The 19,933-nt window shown below is 38.5% G+C and overlaps 1 protein-coding gene across 2 annotated transcripts in view; it reads right to left on the bottom strand.

The window, feature by feature from the left end:
* Fgf12 (fibroblast growth factor 12) overlaps positions 1-19,933 on the bottom strand; it is a 563,409-nt gene that overhangs the window by 178,503 nt on the left and 364,973 nt on the right. For both annotated transcript variants that reach the window (XM_052158018.1, XM_052158017.1), the window contains one exon: positions 3,187-3,290. In XM_052158018.1, coding sequence (XP_052013978.1) covers positions 3,187-3,290 — 104 coding nt within the window. The remainder of the gene's footprint in view (positions 1-3,186; positions 3,291-19,933) is intronic.

Raw genomic sequence — 19,933 nt, 5'->3', positions numbered from 1 at the left:
CATATGCAAACTACTCAGAGATTATTTTCAAAGGCTGGTAAAATCTAAGCTATCGACAAATAATTCATTTTAAAGTACAGGTAATCAGATGGAGCCATTGTATTTAATAGCCAAGAAAATATCCCATAGCACATGAGCCTTTTTGAAGACAGGAGTACAAAACAGTGTGTGTGTGTGTGTGTGTGTGTGTGTGTGTGTGTGTGTAAACTGAAAACTAGAGGCAACCACTAAAAGACCAGAAGTGCAGCTCAAGTTTCCATGAGTAAAAGAAAGAGAAAGTTTCAGTAATGCGAGAGAGTTTAAAAAGATAAAAAAACAAAATAGGTTTAAACATGTAAAATGCAATGATTATGTATCGATACAGATACAGATAATATATAGTGAGACATAGATATAGATAGATACAGATATAGGTTATCTATAGATCTGGATATAGACATAGGTATCTATAGAGAAAGAGATAGAGATAGAAATCGATATAATATAGATGATATAAATACACATATAGATTATTGCTTCGGACAGTATCCCTTCCTGCTCCATGCTACAGCAATCAGCCCACTTCACTGCTCATCTTCCCTCCTGCTTCTGAGTGAATGAAGAGCACTCAAAGGTAACAATGTACCTGCAGCTTAGACCTCAACAGAAAGCAGCAAAAGATAGCATGGAAAAGATAACACCCAGGGATTCCTCTTGGACTCTGCTTCCCTAGGACTTTCTGCGGTTTGAGCAGCCACTGCCCCTCCTTCCACGTGTCTCTTGATGGCTCTCAGTGATGTGCACTAATGCACAGGTCACAGGGAACTGAAAGCTGCTCTTCAAAGAACTTCAAGCCTTGGCACTTGGCAAACACTTCAGGAAAGCTGAAGTTAGCAACTGCCTTTGAACTCACCACAAGGTCTCTGCACCCATCTCTCATTGCAGGACACAAGACAGAGGAATTCAGTACAGAGAATGGAGAGGCCATACACTCTGATCTCTGATATTTGGCTCTTTAGTCCCATTACAGGCTGTTTTAAACCTGTATTCACCATATCTGTCTGGGCCAGAGGCAGGTGTTTTGAGAGAACCAGATGACCTGTGCCAGAGATGATCTGCTTAAATATAGGATACTTGACCTTGGCATCCTATCAAAGAAACACTATGATTCTATAAGCAATCTTATAAGCAACTAATAAAAGCAATCTTCAATGGCAGAGTATCTAATTCAGTATGTGATTGATGGCTTTACAAAAGTAATGAGTCTATTTCAGAATTCCAAGTGCAATCAATTCCAACCGTAAGTTTCTTTGGAACATTTCCCTCCTACAGACCCCCAAACCCATCTACTTAGTCTCATTTATAAATAAAAAATATAGAAAGAATATAACTTTGAAAACAGCTATAAGGGAGGAATCTTCACCCCACTCTGCCTCACCCATTAACACCAACCACTGGCCAACAAAAATCTACTCTAGCTTAGTGACAGATGCCCTGTAGCTTCTGCAGTGTTGCACCCTAAGCTGTTACATATCTTGTGAAGTCTGGGATGTCATCCTCAGGTATTCTCCACATTTTAGTTTTTATCCCAAGCAAAGTTTTTGTTGCTGTTGTTTAGCCAACTAGAATAATTCAACAAAGTGCCTTTCTTTAGGCTTGTTTTAATTTTTCTATTTTGAGTGACTTTGTGAGGGTTTGGAGCTATAGTATAGTGGTGGAGCTCTTGCATAGCACACGTGAGTCCCTAGGTCAATCTCTGGTGATGAAAAATATTAAAGAAAATCTTAAAAGGTCTTCCTGATGATGTTCCATTAAGAGCTGTCAGTGCATATACCATGAAGCATGAAAAAATGAATGCCTGCTACTTTGCCTGAAAAAGTTTTCATCTTTAAATATGATTTTGATCAACTTGAAACGTGTGTGCATGTATGGCGTATACATGTGATCAATATAAATGGAAAGTTATGTAAATTATAAATATAAATTCAGATCTGAATATGCTCAGAAATAGATTGTCACCTTTAATCTCTTAAAATTATCTTGTGTTTTAACTCACTCATTAATTATACATATTTATGGGGCAGAGTGTGTCACAGCAATAAAGGCAATCAACATGCAATGATCACCTCAGAGAAGCTGGCCTACCTGCTACATGATATTTATCATAGGTGGTTGGAAACATTCAGACGATAGCAGCTTAAACGTAATATGATTACAGAGGCATTACTAATAAGCATGTATCATATATGAGAGACACAGTAAATAGTTACTTGAAGTATACTAACACTATTCAGTGTTTACCACACAGCTGAGAATCACAGATGGACTTCCTAGACAGTCTATGCAATGACCAAGATTACAGAGAGGGTAGAAACTTTTAGCTGTGATTTTTCAAGGGACATTGTTTTTATGAGTCACAAACAACTAATTCTGGTATGAAAAACAGAAATTATTCAAAACAGCTACTTTTTTTCAGGTTATGGATTTAAAATCATGAGAAAGAACAACCAGGATAGTATTAACTTAAAAATATGTTTTAAATACTTAAAAATGTATCAGCTACTAGTGCTATACCATTTGTCACTTGTAGATCCAGAGAGATGTTATACATAGAAGGACTAACACCATCACTTCAAAGGTCCAAAAACTAAGATAAAATGAAAAAGTGATGTACACACACACACACACACACACACACACACACACACACACGCGCGCGCGCGCGTGTGCTATGTTCATGTGAGTATAATATGTGGTTGTCATTGCTCCTGATCCACAGCTCATTCTATAAACTTTCATTCTTTAAATTAGATAATTCTTTTAATTAGAGAATATGATGTATTAGGGTGCATCTATGGAAAGTTCTTTCTCTATAATAATATAAAAGAAGATCCTCTATAAGTCATCTGCTATCCCCAAAGGAGAGTTAACAAAGGAAAATATCTTACTCTTGGAACTGACCAGAAGAATAAGTTCCAAACTGCACTATCTAGAAGTTTAAACTAGATGTAAAAACATATATATCACAGAAAATGGTTGGTTCATTCTCATTCCCTGGGGCAAGACCTTTAACATCCAAATGGTAAAATTCTTACAACAGTCCTCAAAATTGATTTGAAATTATAAGGTGACATCAGTTCCTTTAAATGATTGCTTCACTAACACACACACACACACACACACACACACACACAGGACTGAACTTACTGAGCTGTAGAGATAGCCTTCTCCATTCATGGCCACATAAAGGCTGGCTTTTACTCCTTGGATGGCCACCACACGCAGTCCCACAGGAATTAGATTGAAGAGGGCTAGAAGGAAAAAAAGAAAAAAAAGAAAGAAAAAGATTACTGAGCATGTGAATAAATCCCTTTGATTTTTACAATGGACTTAAATTTTGGATATTAAAATTTTATTAATTGGAAATAGTATGAAGATATTTCTGGAAAGGGAGATGGATGAGAAGAGAGAAAGAAGAAGACAGAGAGGGAGGGGGAAAATTAATACTACAAGGAGAGCCACACTGCCTTGGTGCACCTCTGCAATAGTATTACTTACTCAAAAAAGCACCAGTGAGTTAAATGACTCACCTGTAAAAAACATGCTAGGCTAGGAGGACTGTAAGAGTCTACATGGATTGAAATTTCTTGGGTCCCTGCTCCTCCAAATAAACACATGAAGTATAAGGATATATGTCTAACAAACAATCTGCAACAATAATCTCTCAATAGCAGAAAGAAACGTAAAAATGTAATTTTTAAAACATGACAGAACCTGTTTCAGTTTTCTTACTGTGACTCGCTTGTCGGGTTTGAGCGCAATAGTAGACACGATCATGCGCTGACACTGAGCAACAGCGGAGAGATCTCTTCTGTTTTATAGAAATATGAAACAGTCTACTTAAGGAGACAAAGCTGAGACATATGGAGTAACCTAATACGCTGTATAATTTATTTCTACAATTAAATGTAATATGTGCTTCTCTATATATAGTTTGTTGTGGAAATGAGGAACAAATTGAGGAAGATTTTGAACCTTGGGATATAAATGAAGATATGTTAATAAGTGACAAGGTGGTTTGAATACAAATGGCCCCCATAAGCACATATTACTTGTGCAATTTATCTCTAGTAGGTGGTCTGACTCTGTGGGGAAGACTGAAGGAGGAGTATTACGTCATTGGTTCTAAAAGCCCATGCCAGACCCAGTCTCACTGTTTCTTGCTGAAGCATTAGACGGGAGGTCTCAGCTACTGCACAGTGCCATGTCTACCTTCTTGCTGCTCTGTCCCCTGCCACTATGGTCATGGACCTACCCTCTGAAAGTGGGAACAACGTTGCAGTTAAATGCTTTCTTTTTGAATCACCTTGGCCTTGTTGTCTCTGCACAGCAACAGAACACTAAGACAAATAGACGGGCAATTTACAGATAGTTCGAGCTACAACAGATATATGTCATAGCTAAAGAAAAATATACTATATAAAACATTAAAAATTAAGTTGGCGAGTTGATGTAAACAATGTAAAATCAAACAGGAATGTTGCGGTCTTTATGTGTTCAAGTTGCCTGTGGCTCAAAATACTAAGCCAATGCGGCCACTCAGAGAAAAACAAAATGCATGGACCAGGAAGGACAAAGATGGTACCCTATGCTCCTTCTAGCAACATCTTGGGCATAAAATGTGGCCCTGGAAATAATTGCATCATGCACAGAAAGAACACAACCACCTAGTTACACATTCTAGGTGGCATTGTAGAGAGGGATTAAATTTCTCATGACTTCATTTGGTTTTTTGTGTTTTGTAATTTTTTTACAGATGTAGCAGATTTTGTTATTGAGAATTTCATACATTCACACCATGTGTTTTGACCAAGTCCACCCCTATACCTTTCCATCCAGCATTTTCCCATATTCCCCCCAATTTGCCCTCCCTACTTCATGTTCTGTGTTTTTCAAAACACAGAGCCCACCTAGTGCTGACAATATATTCATGGGTATGGGGTCATCTGCTGGAGCGTGGGTAACTTCCTCTTTTTTTATTTGATATATTCTTTATTTACATTTCAAATCATTTCCCCTTTCCTGGATCCCCCTTCCCCAAAAGTTCCATAAGCCCTCTCCCTTCCCCCTGTTCCCCAGTCACCCCATTCCTATTTCCCTATCCTGGTATTCCCCTACACTGCAGCTTCTGGGTTAATATCATGAATACATTTGTAAAAGAATTCCTTGCAGTTCTCTTTAATAAACCTGACTAACAGACCTCATCTACCCTCTCTACGGATAAAATTCCATCCAGTCTGATCCTGCCAAACTTTGTTTGAGGTAGACCCATAAATTAACCCAAGACCTTCCAGCTGGCTTTTCTCAACCTGAGACAGTGAGCTGCATGCACACAGCACAAACAAGAGCAGGTACTGTGTCTGGATTATCAGTCCATTGTTCAGGTGACTCTTATAAAAGATAAACTTGTAGATTTCAGGTTTCCTGTGGCAGGATTAGGTTCCTAGTTGATGACGCTGGCTAAGACTCTGCCTCTTTGAACCTGTTCGCTGGTTTGTCATGGAAGTTTGGACTATGCTGTAAGGAGACAAAGCAAAGGCATATGGAGTAATGTAGCATGCTGTATAATTTATTTCTATAATTAAATGTAATATGTGCTTATATATATATATATATTATATTATATATTATATATATAGCTTGTTTGTTGTGGAAGATCAGGAAAAAAACATGGAAGAGTTCTGTGGCCTGAGACATCCAGGAAATGTTTCACACAGAACATGAGACAGAAGCTGGCATTTAGGAAAAGAGAAGGTTAAACTCATTCTTGTGAGGAAGGGGAAAGCACAGCATGTAAGTAAACAAGGATTCTTCTAATCAGACAGATTGAGACTTTACCAAATGGACACAAGAAGACCAGAGCAGCATCACAGATTAAAGGATGGAGAGTTTTCATGTGGATGATTCTAGGCAACCACCCAGAGTCACATGACTTTGAGCGGCATGCACTCTATTATGTCATTAGTTTCCTCTCTGTAAGGCAGGCATGTAAGGGAAGAGTAACAATGTACGCCACCTGTCTGTACCAAAAGAATTTAGAAAAGCCACTATGCCCTCTAAAATGTTTCAGAAATAGTTATTTAACACTAGCAGTAAATATTCCTTTCCGTGTATATGGATGATGTACATGACAGCACACACAGCACAGTGCACATGTGTAGGCTAAAATGCACCCTCGGGTGTATGTATTCTCTCTCCTTCCATCTTCTTTTGAAGCACAGTCTCTGACTTGTTCCCAGGTATGTGTGCTAGGCTATCTGGCCCACAAGCTTACAGGTATTTTCTCTCCATCTCTCATCTCACCGTAGGAGCAGTGGGATTCCCAGTGCTTTATCGTGCTCAGCCATATAAGGCTTCCAAGGGTTCAAACCCAGGACCTCCCATTTGTACCCCAAGCACTTAACTCACTGAGCCATATCCCTAGCCTAATATTTAATATTTCTAGCTAATAAGTTATGATCAACATATGTAAAATATGCACATTCCCTTATGATATTTTTTAGTTTATACTCATCAACTCGTTTAATGCTTAAAGAAGATAACATTTCATAACTGTGCATTTATAAGGTGCTTATAAACTCATCAATCGCATTTGGTCCTAATCCATAAATGCCATTAAGAATTTCTGGCAAAATGAGGATTAAATCAATTTTTAAGACAAACAAATTGAGAGGGGTAACTGAGGCTAAAGTTACTCTAAACTAAGGATTTCTAGCTCAGTAGCATAGTTATCTGACAAAAAAAATCCTATATCTCATTTTTGTAGCATTAGAACTTTAATTTCCAAAAATATTTGTTTTTATCTTGTTACAAAGAAATATATAGCTTAGCTGATTTTCCCACACATGCTATGGCTAGAGATAGCTCTTACAGACTCACTATTTGCCACAGACACACAGGTCTTCATATGCTTAAAGAGCCCTTCCTAAAGTCAATGTTCCTTCACTTCCTCTTCTCAACATTTTGTCTTATTGCTATTTCAATGGAGGTGTGACCCCTGCATCATTCCAGACTTGAAAACAATGGCTACTCCCAAGCAGATGATAGCAGACCAGTGAAAGAAGAACATTCCTAATGGGACTGTGGCAGCAGCCCAGCACTCAATTACTAAACCTGATTTTGGAGGGAGAAAATGACCCTTATTGGTTAAGTCTATGTAATCTTCATAGAACGTGCTAATGAAAGCAGAATTTGTGTGCAAAGAAGAGATTAAATTAAATGCAAAGCAATTGTGCATTGTAAATAAAAGCATCTACTAGAAAATATCAGATTTTAATGAAGATTGTTGTGAGAAAAAAACGAAGGGAGTAAAAAAAAAATTCTGAGAACACCATCTCCCAAGAAGAGACTATTCCGTCAGAATTGGAGCCTTGCTGAGGCAGCTGAAGCAGAAGAGAGAAGCCATTCGAAGGCTATCCTTCTGTGAGGGCCTTAAGGAACACAGATATACTAGTGGGTAACTAACTCAAACAGAGAACATCCTCTAAAAACCACAAGTGATCATGGCTTTCAAATAAAATGCTTACAGAGACTTAGCTTGTACCTCAAGGATTCAGCAAACAACTTTAAATAGACTTTTCAGTGGTAGGAACTAAAAGCCTGCTCATTTGGGCTCAGAGGACTGGCTCAGCTGTTAAGTTCTTCCAAGGGACTCAGGAGTTAGGCTCCCAGCATCAATGCCAGGCAATACAAAACCACCTTTTAACCTTAGCTCAGAGGACTCAATGCCTTTGCCTGCACACATATTCATGCATACACACACACACCTTCACATGCACATAGTCATACATACACACATGCAATCACATATGCACAGGTACACACACACACACCCCTTCACATGCACATAGTCATACATACACACATGCATACACATATATACAGGTATATAAACACACACACACACACACCTTCACATGCACATAGTCATACATACACACATGCATACACATATATACAGGTATACACACACACACACACACACACACGTTTGAGAGCACAGACTCTCTTATGAAAGATCTTCATCTTGCCTTCTAAATAGCCTTCTGCCTCATCTAGAGGCCACTCTAGCTTACAGAACCTGGCTGAGAATTTCTACTAAATGTGAGCTTCATCCTTAAGCCCCTCAGGAACAAGAATACTGGACTCCACGCCATTCTTCAGGTTTGTAGCATCTGCTCCTGCCATTTGCTTGCTAGGCTGTCTCCATCTCTTACAACCTGACACCATCCTACATTTATAACTTCTTATCTATAAGTGGATACCCACTGCATCCACGACAATTAGCAGAATATAGCTTTTTTTCCATTTCCTAACTTCCTCTTGGCTTCTCGATAGAATTGGTCATTGCAGATAATTCTTTTCATCTGGCTTTCAAAGGTGTGTGTAGGAGAAGATGTCTGTATCTTGGTGAATACTCACCATGTGTGTGTAAGTTCCCACAGAAGCCCAAAAGAAAATGGTAGATCTAGAGTTACCAATAGCAGTGAATTGTACCAATTGGGTGCTAGGAACTTAGCTTGGGTCCTCTGGAAGAGCAGAAACTACTCTTTTTTTTTTAATTTTTTTTATTTGATATAATTTATTTACATTTCAAATGATTTCCCTTTTCTAGCCCCCCCACTCCCCGAAAGTCCCGTAAGCCCCCTTCTCTTCCCCTGTCCTCCCACCCACCTCTTCCCACTTCCCCGTTCTGGTTTTGCCGAATACTGCTTCACTGAGTCTTTCCAGAACCAGGGGCCACTCCTCCTTTCTTCTTGTACCTCATTTGATGTGTGGATTATGTTTTGGGTATTCCAGTTTTCTAGGTTAATATCCACTTATTAGTGAGTGCATACCATGATTCAACTTTTGAGTCTGGGTTACCTCACTTAGTATGATATTCTCTAGCTCCATCCATTTGCCTAAGAATTTCATGAATTCATTGTTTCTAATGGCTGAATAGTACTCCATTGTGTAGATATACCACATTTTTTGTATCCACTCTTCTGTTGAGGGATACCTGGGTTCTTTCCAGCATCTGGCAATTATAAATAGGGCTGCTATGAACATAGTAGAGCATGTATCCTTATTACATGGTGGGGAGTCTTCTGGGTATATGCCCAGGAGTGGTATAGCAGGATCTTCTGGAAGTGAGGTGCCCAGTTTTCGGAGGAACCGCCAGACTGATTTCCAGAGTGGTTGTACCAATCTGCAACCCCACCAGCAGTTGAAGAGTGTTCCTCTTTCTCCACACCCTCTCCAACACCTGCTGTCTCCTGAATTTTTAATCTTAGCCATTCTGACTGGTGTAAGATGAAATCTTAGGGTTGTTTTGATTTGCATTTCCCTAATGACTAATGAAGTTGAGCATTTTTTAAGGTGCTTCTCCGCCATCCGAAGTTCTTCAGGTGAGAATTCTTTGTTTAACTCTGTACCCCATTTTTTAATAGGGTTGTTCGGTTTTCTGGAGTCTAGCTTCTTGAGTTCTTTATATATATTGGATATTAGCCCTCTATCTGATGTAGGATTGGTGAAGATCTTTTCCCAATTTGTTGGTTGCCGATTTGTCCTCTTGATGGTGTCCTTTGCCTTACAGAAACTTTGTAATTTTATGAGGTCCCATTTGTCAATTCTTGCTCTTAGGGCATACGCTATTGGTGTTCTGTTTAGAAACTTTCTCCCTGTACTGATGTCCTCAAGGGTCTTCCCCAGTTTCTTTTCTATTAGCTTCAGAGTGTCTGGATTTATATGGAGGTCCTTGATCCATTTGGATTTGAGCTTAGTACAAGGAGACAAGGATGGGTCAATTCGCATTCTTCTGCATGCTGACCTCCAGTTGAACCAGCACCATTTGTTGAAAAGGCTATCTTTTTTTCCATTGGATGTTTTCAGCCTCTTTGTCGAGGATCAAGTGGCCATAGGTGTGTGGGTTCATTTCTGGATCTTCAATCCTGTTCCATTGATCCTCCTGCCTGTCACTGTACCAATACCATGCAGTTTTTAACACTATTGCTCTGTAGTATTGCTTGAGGTCAGGGATACTGATTCCCCCAGATTTTCTTTTGTTGCTAAGAATAGTTTTAGCTATCCTGGGTTTTTTGTTGTTCCAGATGAATTTGATAATTGCTCTTTCTAACTCTGTGAAGAATTGAGTTGGGATTTTGATGGGTATTGCATTGAATCTGTATAGTGCTTTAGGCAAAATGGCCATTTTAACTATATTGATTCTACCGATCCATGAGCATGGGAGGTTTTCCCATTTTTTGAGGTCTTCTTCCATTTCCTTCTTCCGAGTCTTGAAGTTCTTGTCATACAGATCTTTCACATGTTTGGTAAGAGTCACCCCAAGATACTTTATACTGTTTGTGGCTATTGTGAAGGGGGTCATTTCCCTAATTTCTTTCTCAGCCTGCTTATCCTTTGAGTATAGGAAGGCCACTGATTTACTTGAGTTGATTTTATAACCTGCCACTTTGCTGAAGTTGTTTATCAGCTGTAGGAGCTCTCTAGTGGAGTTCTTTGGGTCACTTAGGTAGACGATCATGTCATCTGCAAATAATGATAGTTTGACTTCTTCCTTTCCAATTTGTATCCCTTTGACCTCCTTATGTTGTCGAATTGCCCAAGCTAGTACCTCAAGTACAATATTGAAAAGATAAGGAGAAAGGGGGCAGCCTTGTCTGGTCCCTGATTTCAGTGGGATTGCTTCAAGTTTCTCTCCATTTAGTTTGATGCTGGCTACCGGTTTGCTGTATATTGCTTTTACTATGTTTAGGTATGAGCCTTGAATTCCTGTTCTCTCCAAGACTTTAAGCATGAAAGGATGCTGAATTTTGTCAAATGCTTTTTCAGCATCCAATGAAATGACCATGTGGTTTTGTTCTTTGATTTTGTTTATGTAGTGGATTGTATTGATGGATTTCCGTATATTGAACCAACCCTGCATTCCCGGGATAAAGCCTACTTGATCATGGTGGATGATCGTTTTGATGTGTTCTTGGATTCGGTTGGCAAGAATTTTATTGAGTATTTTTGCATCGATGTTCATAAGGGAAACTGGTCTGAAGTTCTCTTTCTTTGTTGGATCTTTTTGTGGCTTTGGTATCAGCGTAATTGTGGCTTCGTAGAAGGAATTGGGTAGTGTTCCTTCTGTTTTTATTTTGTGGAATAGTTTGAAGAGTATTGGTGTTAACTCTTCTTTGAAGGTCTGGTAGAATTCTGCACTGAAGCCATCTGGTCCTGTGCTTTTTTTGGTTGGAAGACTTTCTATGACTCCTTCTATTTCTTTAGGCATTATGGGACTGTTTAGATGGTCTAGTTGGTCCTGATTTAATTTTGGTATTTGATATCTGTCAAGGAAATTGTCCATTTCCTCCAGATTCTCCAGTTGTGTTGAGTACAGGCTCTTGTAGTAGGATCTGATGATTTTTTGGATTTCCTCAGTTTCCGTTGTTATATCTCCCTTTTCATTTCTAAGTTTGTTAATTTGGATACTTTCTCTGTGCCCTTTGGTCAGTCTGGCTAAGGGTTTATCTTTCTTGTTGATTTTCTCAAAGAACCAGCTCCTGGTTTTGTTGATTTTTTGTATGGTTCTTTTTGTTTCTACTTGATTGATTTCGGCCCTGAGTTTGATGATTTCCTGCCTTCTACTCCTCCTGGGCGAAATAGCTTCTTTTTGTTCTAGGGCTTTCAGGTGTGTCATTAAGCTGGTAATGTATGCTCTCTCCATTTTCTTTTTGGAGGCATTCAGGGCTATGAGTTTTCCTCTTAGTACTGCTCAGAAAGTACTCTTAACACTAATCCATCCCTCCAGCCCCATCTTTCTATTTTTCAAACTCTAATTTATTCAACAATCCTCTGAGTTTTGCAGAAGCCCATCAGAGATAGTAGGTGCCTTCCTATAGTTATCTTATTGATGAATGCTGGAAATGAGACTAAGAATTATTTATTTACCTATCTATCATCATTCCTAAGTGTAAATCTCTTAAGACACCTCTGTAATGTCTTGCTGGGTAACATGGTCACAGTTTGTGTTCTTTATATGTCATTTAAATATAAGTCTACAGAACATTTAATTACATACAAAATATGCCTTATTTAGAAACACATCACTTTCATAAAGATCTATCGACTGTGCACTTACAATATGTCAAATGCCCTGGATGTTCAAGGGAAGATTAGTGGCTCTAACAGACACAACCTGCAGTGAATACATCTTCCTCTGGGGGTTCTTCTTAGGCTTTGACTTGAAGGCACTGGACCTAACATGGCCTTGATCTAAGAAGCTGTTACTTAACAAAGACTGAATAATAAATAAATGCATCAAAATTCTCTGTCTTGCTTAATCATATCTTTTCTAGGTCACATTTCCATAATTGACTATTTGAGAAAATTTAAGTTAATATTTACTGCACACAAAATACATTTGAATATGGAATCTCACAGAAGAGAGAAAGTCCCTATATTCTGAGAAGTGAAACACGGAATGCAGGGGCTTATATGAGAGAGCGACTGTGTGCTGTTTGTCAGGATACAGGGAGATGAAAGGTGGCAAAAAGGGGGAGAGTTTGTAGAATCCACTGTAATAAAAACAGAGCAGGTTGTTGTGAATGTGAACTTGCCACAAATAATATCACCTAAATGGAGAGCCTCAACTGCGAAAATGTCCCAGTTTTTTTGGACTGGTGGTCCCTGGATTGTGGGCTGTGCCTTCTCTAAGAGCTCAGATAAATGGGCATAGCAGGAGGATGCTCTGTCCTTTGCTTGCTGAACATTCCTTCTTGCCTGTTGCTGCAGCTGATTCCTTCTCTGATATCAGAAGCACTTCATTTCCAAGCTTTCATGGTAGGTTAAAGATCAGCATCTCCGCAGGAATCTTCTGGGCTTTTTGCACAAGATTGGGACTGCTGAGACCCCCACCCCCAGCCTGTGAACTGAGCAACTGTGGGTTGTTACTCCCTACTGAGAGCTATTGTGGAACTACTATCATCGCTGAGGTACCCAGCCTCAAGGAACACATAGCTACAGAGGCTATGCACTTAGGTATGCCTCTTCTGTGGTTACTACTTTAAAGTTAATTTAATTTAACACACACATCCATTCATCCTTGGAGTTCTGTTCTGTGATAATACCCAGACTAATATGCACATCTTTCAAAATGATGTTGGAATAGAAAGATACCGTTTCATGAAATGCTATGCTATTCTCAAATTAATTTCCAGCTGCTTATTATATGCCTCAAGTGACAAGGATATAGCAGCACATCCATATATCCCAAAGAAGGAAGGCAAGTGGGTAAGTGAAGAGAAGAAATGAGAAGAGAAAAGGGCCCCTGCAAAATCACCTCTGAAAGATACAAACTCAGTGTTCTCACGAATAGCATTTTAAATTTCATCTTAGTCATATTTTGTATGTTCACACTACTTGTATGGAGGAGTGCAGGTGCAGGCTCGCATATGGAGGTTAGAAGGTAACTCACAGGAACCATGCTCTCCTTCCCCCATGCGACTCTTAGAAATGTAACTCAGTTTTCAGGCTTGTTAGCTGGCATTTTTACCCTCTGAGCCATCTCACTGGCCCCATAAGTAACTTATAAGGACAAGTTTCCTGTTTCTTGTAATAATGAACAGGTATAAAAAAAAATCACAGTTGTATTTCAAACTAATGGTTGAGGTTTTGAGGACCAATGAGGGGGAAAGATCTTATGACCCAATAGAAACTAAATGTAAGATACTGAGAGAATGGAGATATTTAAAAATATTTTTTTTAGATTTCAAGATGTTCTCAACAAAGACATTTTGTTAATGTATGAATAAAATCCTCTATAATACAAAGCCTTAACCTAAAGCAAACAGATATCCAGTTGTTTTCTCCTATAATCCTAAAGCCTATTGAAATATTTATAATTGTAATATTTAAAATAATATTTAAGGCACTCCACTGGTATCTATTTGTCATGAAATTAATATTTGTCTTTATTACTTATTTTATTTATCACTCTCTAATGCCAATTCTGCAACCTTTCTGTTCTCAACAACAAAATGTCATGGTTAAATGTTCAGCAAAATGAAACATGGACTAAGCTCTTGTATCCTTTAATAATACAAAGGATATTATTATATAAATTATGGGAGAGTTAGACTTGCTTACTCATTTAAACTCATTATTCATTCCTCATCTCCATCCTACACTGCACACAGCACCCTAACTCTGCACACAGTACCTATTTCACAATTTTTCATGCTTGTGTATATGCATGTGTCTTTGTAAGCTTGCTATTTTCAAATATCTTGGTATCTATTAAATACATCATTTACTTGGCAATGACCTTTAAGAATACCTGCCTGCTAAACTACTCTAACCATGGTTAATACAAATGTGTGTGCATGATGCTTTACTGTATGCATAAATGGTGAACTTGATTTCTTGGTTTTTTTTTTCATGGTATAGAGTAGAGTTTATTCAGGGCAGAGGATGGGAGTTAATGTGGTAGTGGAGGCAGAGAGAGAGAGAGAGAGCAGAGAGAGAGAGAGAGAGAGAGAGAGAGAGCAGAGGGAGAGAGAGAAGTGGAGGAGAGAGAGAAGTGGAGGAGAGAGAGGAGTGGAGGAGAGAGAGAAGTAGAGGAGAGAGAGAAGTGGAGGAGAGAGAGAGAGAGAGAGGAAGAGGGAGAGAGAGAGAAGTGGAGGAGAGAGAGAAGTGGAGGAGAGAGAGAAGTGGAGGAGAGAGAGAGAGAGAGAGAGAGAAGGAGTGAGTGGAGGCTGGCCATGACCACAAGGAGAGAAGGGGGGAGGAGAGCCCAAGAGGGGCAAATAGGTGAGAGTGCCAAGAGGCAAGAATGATGAGAGACAGGTGAACTTGATTTCTGAAATTAAACTGTTTTAGTAATTTCTTTGAAAAACTATTAAATGCTGAAATTTTTTACTTACTCATTTTGTAGTATCAAGAGTGCCTTGCACAATCAAAACCTAAATAATTCTTTCACTTTTTCTTACGGAAATGAAGAGACAAATAAGATTGGTCTATTCCTTTAGTTTTCATGTGAGGATCACAAGATCAGAATGAGGCTCAGTCCATGTTGAGACATCGCCCCTCTACTTAACAGATTTAAGACCTTGGTGATAAAGATTCTTTGCTCTTTCTATATAGTTCATTGAGTGTTTATGAAGATATAATAAGATAATAAAATAGAAAGAAATCAAATCTAAATTTATCAAGGCAAAACACAAAACATCATTAGCATGTTGGTTGGGTTTGTGTTGGGACAACTTCTTGTGCATGGTGTAAAAGCATCAGCTGTTAATAAAGAGTTGAACAGTCAATAGCAAGGCAGGAGAGAACAGATGGGAGTTCCGGGAAGAGATAGGAATTCTGGGAAAGACTCAGAGGCAGGAAATTTGCCACCAAGATGTGGAGGAATTCAGATGTAAGACATTGAGAAGCGGTAACCATACACATGACATATATAGAATAGTATAAGCAGGTTAGTTGAGCAATGAGATAGTTAGGGAACAAGCTTAGCTTAAGTCCTAGGCATAAATTCATAAATAAATAAGCCTCCATGTAATTATTCTGGAACTGGGCAGACATAGAAAAGCCAAAAGGTTCCAAGTTTGTTGTTTTTCTGTCTCTAAATCTGGAACTTAGGGGTAGGAGGGCTGCATGATCTCCATTCCATGTTTTAATTTGGCTTTCTTAAACTACCCTGGGATAAGGAAAGCTTTGGGTTTCACCTTACCCAAATGCAAATCCAGGAAGTCCAAACAACATATACTTTAAATAACATCCTATGTAAGACTGGAGAGTCAACATACTTTAGACTGTGCTGACTCAATGCATCCAGTCTGGTGCCCTGCTTTATAAACAACTGGCCAAATAATCAAACTAGCTGATTTAGTTTCCCTGATGAATCTGTTGACTTATGGAAGTGATTAGTGGTCTGGGGCTTAGAGACTGAGATTTCTCTTCTAATCCATTGCCTGACAACAAAGATTGTGGATTTCCAGCTTGGTGAGAATGAGCAACGTGGCAGTGTCTTTTTTTTTTTTTTTTTTTTTTTTTTACAAAATCAAAAAACAAACAAAGAAAAAACTAGCAAACATGTACATACCTGAGCACTAAGAATGGGCCTGCCTTTGGTTTTGTAATGATGAGGCTACCATATCATGCTCTCCCTGAGACTCCATAGATGTTGGAAAAAACCTGCATAATTAAGTCAATACAATGTGAATCTTTTTCCCCCCTTTTAGGATGAAAAATGAAGCACTTCACTATCGATAATGGAAGCAAATGTCTGTCATCACTCTTTCTCAGCAGCCAATTTGTCTTACACAGAAGACATGTCTCCCAGCCCGTTCGGAGAATTCAGTGAATAGCACAGGTTGTCAGTCCACAAGATCAATGGGCGAGGCAAAGCATGCAAGAATCTTTCCATGCTTTAGAGCTTTCACAATTACGTCTCCCACAAATCTGCCACTCCATGCTGCAGCCATATTGAAATTATTTTCTGTTAGGTTTACTCATTAATGCGGTGTGTATATTCCAGGCACTGAGCAACTGAGGACAGAGTGATGGAAAAGACAGGTGTTACCCTTGGTATTGTGGTAGTCAGTTTGAAACATTATATTAATATCATGTATTAATTCCATGTGTGTCCTGTGCATCCATCTTTACAAGCCAGAAAGAAAGTTGAGGTGTACATTTGCATATTTCCCGGGATCATCAAGGCAGCAAACAAATAAGCTGACTTGAGATCTAAATCCTACATGTGATACTGTTGTTCTTAAATAAGAGACACGTTAAGCATTTAAAATCCAGTTATAAAAATAATGAGAAAACAGACCAATGGAGAGCAAAATTGCAAGTGTGAGGCAGAAATACTCCTGAAATATTCTACCTACTCAAAATATGAAACTTCATTTCTTATGTACAATTGCACAGAAAAAGTACAAAACACCTTATTTGAGCAAACTAGTTAACACTCTCTAGAACTAGACTGTGAGCCTCACTAACACAAGTTACCATGCAAAAAAAAAAAAAAGTCTGACTCACACTGGAGCTATAAGGAGTGCCACAGAAATAAATACAATGCGATAATTTTTTTTAGAAATTGTGGGATTAAAAGTGATTTAAAAACAAAATGCTGATTTTTTCCTTTTATCATTCTCTAGCTAAAAGCTTTGTTTTGACTCCTCTCTAGCATAAAAGATGACTGGAAGGTTTCCAAAGCCCTGGGCCCTGCTCCCACCCACCTGAAATTACCCTGATTCTGTTTCCCCCAACAGCAACATGACTCCCCTCAATGTCTGAAACATGACTCGACACTTCTTCCACTCAATCTCTTTCCAAACTAGTCAACTCATTTTTCTCCAACATGCCAGGAGCTTTCTCCACCAAGTGATTTCCTGATTCCTTATCTGAAACTTGATTTTTCTAATCTTAGCTTATATGTCCTGTTCCTATTCTTCAAGATTCAATTTAAAACTAACCTCATCTGAGTCCATGGCTTTGGGGAAATCTCTGATCTCTAAAACCTCATGATTTGCCTGATCACTCCATAGTACCAGAAGTATATTATATCAAGTTTTATTTTTAAAGGTAAGTCCAAACTCCTTTACTGCTCTGAGTATTGGAAGGAGCTATATCCAATCTTTTTTGTGAACCTCCATGACCAGAAGGCTGCCAGTCCTCAGTCTGTTGGTATGGATAAAAATGGGTGCCCACATGATGGCCATGGTAACAACCACTGGAGGAAGGTGTCTGAATTCAGGCAAAATGAAGGTTGTGTGAACTTAGTGGCACCTGTTAGGCACACAGGAAAATCACTTGTTCTACAAACCTGTCATTACCAGCTTCATAACCTATTTCTAAAATAAAATATTGCTAAAATTTCCAGGAAAGATTGTGATGGTATTTCTGTACTATTAGCTAATTAAAATTTTGGATGAAGTTGTACAATAAAATAATGCAAATTTGAAATGCAAACCTCAAAAGTGACATGCCAAAGATAAGTATAGCTCATTGGTTCACAAACTGTTGCACATCACAGCATTCTAGGGAGGGTTTGGTGGGTGTTGTTATTGTTGTTTAAATTCTGATGCCTACATCATCGGCATATAAAAATCTCTGTGATAGAAAAGAAAATCAATACTCTTTAACTACAGAGTTAGTTAAATACAGGTGATTCTATTGTGCAGCAATATTAAAAATCAAGAGAGTTGGAATATATGACAGGACAGGAACTATGTTCTTTTGCACTGGAAACATTGGTATTTCCCTGCCCAAATTATTAATCGTCAGGGACCAGGAAGTGATAATTCTAATTTCCCATAAAGGAGATGCCCCCAGATTGCAGCAAAGTTTCACATTCCATTGATTTCATACATTTTTCCCAAACTGAACAACACCCAACACACACACACACACACACACACACACACACACACACACATACACACCTAGAGAAAGTAATTGTAAGACTGGAGAAGCTCAGAAAGCCACAGATCCACAAGTTTGTGCCACAAAGTTATGTATTCAGTAATAGATTACTGATACTAGTGAGAGAATATTCTTTAGTGGAGATGCCTACAAATGATCCAGGAGCTTCCCAGATATACACTACACATGCAAAAACTTTGGCTTCATGGTGCTAACCTTTCCAAGTTCATGACACTGGTAAATGGTATCCATGATTGCCACTGAGTCCTCTGCTTTTTCTCCTATGCTGTGATTGGAATATGGAAAATGAGCATAAACACATTCAAGAGAAACAGTAAGAGCAACGGTTCCTGTGATTCCTAAAGAAGATGTGGCAGTTAGAAGTCATCTAGAACATTCTGAAAGATTCTGCTGACACCCTGTGAAGTGGGTTCAATAATGCTGTGCAGATATGTGGTGATAGACAGGGATGTTTCAAACCTCATCTCTGGTTCAGAGGGAGTAGTTTATGAAGAGCAACCACACTAGAACTTGACTGAATGTCAGCCAAGGACCACTCTATATGGGATGTTGGAAAATAAGTGAAAATGTATGCACACGCAAACATATACAGCCCACCCACATCAAACTTCCCAAGTCAGATAAAATGAAACAGGAAAGAAGATCCAATGTCTTGAAAATTACTGTATAATGGTTTACTACTTTCAAGCAACATTTTAATTAACCATCAAACATACTGAAGAAAAATTCTCAAGTTTAATGTTTACCCTGTTTAAAAACAATGCATATTGATCAGTCAGTTATATTCCTGTCTTAATGTTTGTGAAGTGCTGTCAGAGGTATGCACACACATAATGTAAGGAAATGTTTGCTATGAATGGAGGAATATTCACCAGGAATGAGACCCTGGGGCTACAGTGTAGACTGGATCAAGAACTCAGGAGTTGAATTCACTGAGTCCTAGTCATAAGCCTAATATTTAATATATGTATAGTCATGGGGTAACTATTTAACTTTCCCATGTCTCAATGCACTCATACTCAAAACAGGAAGAGTTTCTGTGGGTACATATTTGTACATATGCAAAATTTGTAAATATTTTCAAAAATGTACTAGACACTTAGAAAATGCTCAGTAAACATTAACTATTATGATAGACATATCCCAAAACTATATGCCAAAAAAACTAAAACTAAATAATAGGTTCTTAGGGTCAGGGAGATACTGTAGTGGGAAGAGGCACTTGCTGTGTCTGATGACCGGAAGTCAATATCTGGAACCCTTATGGTAGAAAGAGAGAGCCATCTCCCAATGAAAAAGGAGTCCTTGTTCCTCTACATGAGCTTCCTAGCACGACCATATTCACATAAACAAATGTAAAAATATCAATTAAATTATGTTTGGCACATAGCCATTTTATTTTCCTGACTCCCCTCATTGAAGATATATAATATGTCCTTTAAATTTCATGGTAATATGC

Source organism: Apodemus sylvaticus, chromosome 15, assembly GCF_947179515.1.
Source record: "Apodemus sylvaticus chromosome 15, mApoSyl1.1, whole genome shotgun sequence".
Lineage (NCBI taxonomy): Eukaryota > Metazoa > Chordata > Mammalia > Rodentia > Muridae > Apodemus > Apodemus sylvaticus.
The sequence above is the reverse complement of the archived record's forward strand: the minus strand, read 5'-3'. Positions and strand labels throughout refer to the sequence as shown.